Source organism: Geospiza fortis, unplaced genomic scaffold, assembly GCF_000277835.1.
Source record: "Geospiza fortis unplaced genomic scaffold, GeoFor_1.0 scaffold132, whole genome shotgun sequence".
Taxonomy (NCBI): Eukaryota; Metazoa; Chordata; class Aves; order Passeriformes; family Thraupidae; genus Geospiza; species Geospiza fortis.
The window spans coordinates 1505461-1511494 of record NW_005054446.1 but is presented as its reverse complement, the minus strand read 5'-3'; the positions used below and the strand labels follow the sequence as shown (position 1 = coordinate 1511494).

At 46.8% G+C, this 6034-nt stretch overlaps 2 protein-coding genes across 2 annotated transcripts in view; one reads left to right on the top strand and one right to left on the bottom strand.

Annotated features, from left to right (window-relative positions):
* Positions 1-221: 221 nt before the first annotated feature.
* Positions 222-4129, bottom strand: FBXO2 (F-box protein 2). Its single transcript, XM_005427473.3, is given in 6 exon segments — positions 222-952; positions 1839-1974; positions 2467-2562; positions 2654-2780; positions 3874-3962; positions 3964-4129. Coding segments are annotated over 6 exon segments (732 nt in total). The 5' UTR covers positions 4113-4129; the 3' UTR covers positions 222-817.
* Positions 4130-4762: 633 nt separating this feature from the next.
* The window catches only part of LOC102039786 (F-box only protein 6), a 5175-nt gene continuing 3903 nt past the window's right edge, over positions 4763-6034 (top strand). Inside the window, exon 1 of the mRNA XM_005427508.2 lies at positions 4763-4767. Coding sequence (XP_005427565.1) covers positions 4763-4767 — 5 coding nt within the window. The remainder of the gene's footprint in view (positions 4768-6034) is intronic.

Here is a 6034-nt window from a genome sequence, read left to right as displayed (position 1 = left end):
GGAGGAGTGATTTGCAGAAGATTTCACAACTTTTGTGACATTTGTAAAGCCGGTGTGTTTATTACAGCACTGGACACGTGTGGGGATCGTTTCCCTTAAATGACATGTGTACCTCTGGGAACTCCAGATCCTTTTTTATCTCCCTCTCAAATACATATGCATGCAATTTCACAATAGGTTCATACGTATTCATTCTACTGATTTCACTTTATATTTGCTGCTTTTTTTTTTTATCAGAAAGAACTCCTGGGTCATCCTGCCCTGTCTGCTGCAGCCCCTCTGTGGTAAACAATGCTATCTTTTTATAAATGGAAGAAGGCAATGTTCTCACTGCAGGTCATGGAAACAGTTGGGAACAGGGCTCTGGGTTTCCCTGGCATGTTTTGAGACACAGGGTCTGTGGTTTTCTTTATTTTTTTCTTCCCACTCTAACTTCCAGAAAATATACTTAAGGAATCCCTTCAAGTTAAGGAGTGCCCAAGTCAGGGAAGTGAGCAGGAGAGACAGCTGACTCAGGCTGGGTGCTAGGGATTAGAGACTAACAGAGGAGCTCTACAGGATTTTTAGGTGATCTTCTGTCTGACAGAGAACCCCAGTGCAAGTGGTGAGGTGCACTCCCAAATTCATTCACATTCTTTGCACAGTCCTCCTGAGGAAGGACAGGCAGTGGCTCCTGGCACCTTGCACACACGTTCCTATGCAGGAAGGCCAAATGCTCTACAGCCAGCAGCAGCACCGTGCAGAAACCATCCAGAGGCTGGGGGATGGATGCCCTGAGGGAAGCCAACTGCAGCATGCAGGTCCTGGCTGAGCAGAGCTATGGCTCCAGTGTCACGCTGCTGCCGGTGACGCGGGCGCCGTACCAGCCCTGCCAGAACAGCGTGTCCTCCCCGCCGTGCTCAAAGCGCACAAAGCGCACCCCGGGGCCGTAGCTGGAGAAGGTGTGAGAGATCTGTGGGATAAGAGATAAAACAGTTGTTGGTAAGTGTCAGAACACCACAAACCTGCTGTTGTTCAGTGCACAGAGCCTTCAGCCCCGCTGGGCACAGGCAGACCTGCCAGGCTGGGTAACAGTGGGGGCATTCACAGTGGGAGAAGCTTTGATCCCATTGTTCCGAGGGCACTGAATTACTCCCAGTTGGACATTGTGGGCCCAGTTGTGGCCCCTCAGTTTGGGAAGGACATTGAGACACTGAGCACATCCAGAGGAGGCAACGAGGCTGGAGAGGGGCTTGGAACAGAAACCCTGTGAGGAATGACTGAGGGAGCTGGGGGTGTTCAGCCTGGAGAAAAGGAGACTCAGAGGTGACCTTATCACTCTCTACAGCTCCTGAAGGGTGGCTGTGCTCAGCTGGGGTTGGTCTCTTTCTCCAGGTAGCACTGACAGAACCAGAGGACACAGTCTCAAGCTGCTTCAAGGGAAATATAGGTTGGATATTAGGAAAAAAGTTTTTTACAGAAAGAGTGACAAAGTTCTGGGATGGCTGCCCAGGGAGGTGGTGCAGTCATCATCCCTGGGTGTGTTTAACAAAGCCTGGATGTGGCACTGGGTGCCAGGCTTTGGTTGAGGTGTCAGGGAACGGGTTGGACTCGATGATCTTGAAGGTCTCTTCCAACCTTGTGATTCTGTGACATCTCCTGCACCTTACACCTGCTAGTGGTCACTCAGCAAGTTTCCAGTAAAGCAGCCTCCCTTTTCCTTTTTCAGTCATAGGATTATGGCTCCAGAGAACACATGACAGAGCCTCCTCCTCCCCTTGGAGAATTCTTCTGCTTAAAAAACATTCCTGATTCATGTAGGTCAGGTGTCACCTGCTGAGCCCATACCTGTAACTCACCTCAGTCCAGCTGCCATCATTTCCCTCTGGGATGGTGACAGTGTCACTTTTGTACTCAGCCAGCACATCCTCATTCTCAGAGAGCAGCTTCACACACAGCTCATAGAGACAACCAGCATCACTACGTCCTGCATACCTACAAGGAGAGCCCAGGTGTTGGCATTACCTGTAAGATCTCTGCAAAGGCTCACCATGCTCACCAAGTGACTGCAGCCTTGCTTTGAGATGGAAATCTGCAATGGTTCTTTAGCCTGGTCCACCACCTCCCTTCACTGACCACAGGAACTTGGGCATTGGAGTTCATGTGCTCCAAAAGCCTGTGGGAGCTGCCTGGGAGCCCTGTGCCACATCCAGGATCTTGGCAGCTGAGGTTTTAAGGCCCAATATATATATATATAAATTTTATTTATATAATTTATATATATATAATAGTTTTATATATATTATACATTTATATATAAAATAGATATTTTTATATTTTTAAGCATTTTACTATATTTTAATCTATTTTTATATTTTTATATTCATAGATTTATATATATCATATATATATAAGGTCTATGCCCTCCCTCTCTTCCTTATCTTTCTTAACCCTCTGCCTGTCCTCAGAGCCTTCCTTAATACTTACCAGTCTCTTACCATGATTTTAGGCTGGGTTGTATCCATCAGCTCTTCCCAGTAGCCCTCAGCCCTAAGGTCAATGACCTGAGCCTTTCGACACCACCTGAAACACAAGATGTTAATTGGGATCACAGCCCCTCCTGGGAGAACCAAAAATGCCCCCTTTCCTGAGCAAGAGAAGAAAGCAGCCTTACTCAAAAGATGTCACAAAGTATTTATGGACTTCTTCACTAGGAAATTCTTTTCCAAAGTCCCCTGGGAGCTCTTCAATTTTCCAGCCATCACCTCCATTCTCTACCTCTCCCCAGTGCTCCAAGCCTTCTGCAAATGGCAGAAAAGAGACTTGGATGAGTCCTGTGGATATGGGGAACTTGACCATCTCCCACTGGGACCTTCCCCTGGCTTGTGAAAGTTTGATATTAGACAGAGCACTGATTTTATATGTAGAATATGGATATGTTGGTTAAGTAGAGGTCAGGCAAAAACCTTTAGTCTGACTGAGCCTAATCACACCAAACTTTAACATTCCCCAGCAAAGTGGCTGTGTATGTGTGGGTTTAAGAAAGTACTCCAGGGAAAGAATTTAGGTATTCTGAAGTGTCACCCTTTTCAGTGTCACAGCACACAAGGACTCTGGGGACAGATGCTGATTGCTTTGTTTCTAAGTTTTCTAAAGCACTAAGTGGTATTTTCTGAAGCAAAAGATGTTAAACATTGGGGTTTTCAAGAGGCAAACCTGGATGTTGCAAAAGCTTGCAGAAGGTCACTTGTAAACAAAATGGGGAAGCTGTGTTGATACTGCTTTGGTCTATGATGTGTGAAATTGTTGCTGCTTGGGTTGTGAGGCTTGGTTACTGCTGCTTATTGCTAAACAGCTTATAGCTCTGGCAAGCGAAGGTCATAGATTCAGAATGATGGCACATGGGGTGTGTGCCCAGTCTGTAACATGGGCTGAGGTGAGGAGAGTAAAAACATGATTGGCCTGAGCTGCTCCAAGGAGAGAACCTGGAAGGGCTTGGGGAGCTGAGGGCAGACTCACCCCTGAGCTGGGAAAGGCTTCATCTCTCCTGTCCTGGCTTGGCAAGAAGCCATACAGAAACAAATGCCACAGCCATTACTGTGTTGGATGGTTTCTACAAAGGACATCTCTGTGCCTCAAACATGATTTAGATCCTTGCAGAGGTTAGATAAAGTGAATGTTATGTAAAGCCCTTTGCAAAGGCCGATGATTATCAAGGGCCTTTGTGCTCATTAAATTATTTGGCTGCATGGATTGAGTGACTTGACTCTTGGGCAGGGAGAAAATTCTGCAACATGACAGCAACTAAGATGTATTTTCAAAGACCAAACATACACAATTCTCAGTGACTGGTCACCTCTCTGACACCCTGAAGCTTGTTGTGATGTCTCTCACCTTCACCACATGGGTTCTTGATGAGATTCCTCCTTTTCTTACTCAGGAAGTAGAAGCTTTGCCAGTTCTCTACATCTGACTCGGGCGGGGCCTCCCTGCTGACACTTCAGGATCCACAGTGCAGCTCCATCAACCAGGTTCTTCCACTGGCAGCAGACCAGGCGGCACACCAGCACCAGCTCCACGGCAGGAACGGAGGCCAGGATCCGGACCAGGACTGCTTCAGGGAGGGACTCCATCCCTGGGGCAGGTGGGCACAGCTGACTGAGAGACAGGGTGGAAAGCAATGGTGAGAGTTTCCCACCCTCAGCAATGCCAGACACTGATGCAGTAGAAAAAAAGGGAAAATGAATATGTTATCTGTCACAGACATATTTTATGAAAAGTCCTTTCGTTAGGATTTTTCTCCTGAGAAGCCTCAGAGGAAAAGAAAAACCATAATTATCTGCTGCTGTGGAATGCAACAGGTGTATCTTTGATTGATCCATGTTGGTTGTTTCTAATTAATGGCCAATCACAGTCAGTTGGCTTGGACTCTGAGAGTCACGAGCTTTTGTTATTCATTCTTTTCTATTGCTTGCTAACCTTCTGATGAAATCCTTTCTTCTATTCTTTAGTATAGTTTTAGTATATCATTTTCTTTCAATATAATATATATCATAAAATAATAAATCAAGCCTTCTGAAACATGGAGTCAAGATTCTCATCTCTTCCCTCATCCTAGGACCCCTGCAAACACCACCACAGCTATCTGAAGGCAGGATTTTTGATTCCTAGCCTCAAGGTCTCCTGTTCCTCATTACATTAATAGCCTGAAGCAGATTACTATTTATATATTTTAAGTAAAAGCCCTGAATTCAATCTGCCCACAAAATGTATGTATTTGACCATGAAGTTTGTTCATTTTCCAGGCTGGAATCAGTCCTTCCAGAATCTCTGCTGCTGCAAAAATCAGCTTCCTAGTAATGATTTCCTCTGCAGAGGAAGGCACATGGGTGCTTGTTCTGCCTTTAAGAACATCCCTAATAACAAATGCTGCAAAGCAGTACTCAAATATCAGTGTTAAGCTTCTTGCCAGCCACCTTTGCAGTGGCTCATTCTATATCTGACATTCTTTCCCTCAGAGTGCTGGCACTTAATCAGGAGCCTGTATAAAGAAAAGGTCTGAGCAAAACTGAAAATAACTCAGCTGATATTCTATAATACTCTAATTTCTATGGCCTCATTACTGGAGGAATAAAGTCAGAAGTGTTTGCTGTAACTTCATGTGCTAATGCTGAACTCCAAACAGCTCTCTGCTGCCCTGAGGCCCAGGTGCAGGTGCTGCAGGGCTATGGAATGATGAGTGTGCAAATTCAGAGCCCATGGCATCCATGAGGGATGCACTGTGACACTGCTTTGATGTCAGCTGAGTCCTGGTGCTGGGAAGCTGCTGAGATTGCAGCACAGCGCATGGATGCAACCAAACTCCTCAGGAATTACTCACTAAGTCTAGGAGAGCACTAAGAACAGAGGTGAAATACCCTGGCATGCAACTAAACAAAATACAGCAGTGCCAAACCTGGCAAGGAAGGGAAGAAACTGGGAGTCACTGCTGTAGCAGCATCCTACATCTAGATGCTCAGATGCATCCTCTATCTGCACTGCACCAGCAGGGGCAAACTGTAATTTAAAACTCACGGACAGAATTAATGATTTCGTATTCCCCCCACACTTCCAACCCTCAACCACAGTCCCGAAGGCCAAAAGGTAATTTTTTAAAAGCAGATGGGAGGGATCATACTGGTTTCATTTCGTACAGGAATTTCAGAAGCTTCTCCTGCTCTCTGCGTGCTGACAGAGCGCTGTTAGCCAGGCTTCCTCCTGCACACGGGAGAGGGATGGAGGTACCCCTTTCCTTTCCTTTTTCTTTTCCTCTTTCCTTTTTCTTTTGCCTTTTTCTTTTTCCTTTCCCACCCCAGCCAAGCGCCCAAACCGGCAAGGCTTTGCATCACGGACACGCTCCGGGCAGCGCGCATCCCCTGATGTGTGCGGGGCACTCGCGCGTCCCTTCTCTTTCCCCAAGAGACACCCCGCGAAACCCGCGGAGGCTCGGGTTGGGGCGGGGCACCGAGCGCTCTTACCTGAGCCGCAGGGGCCGCACCGAGCACGGCACACGGGG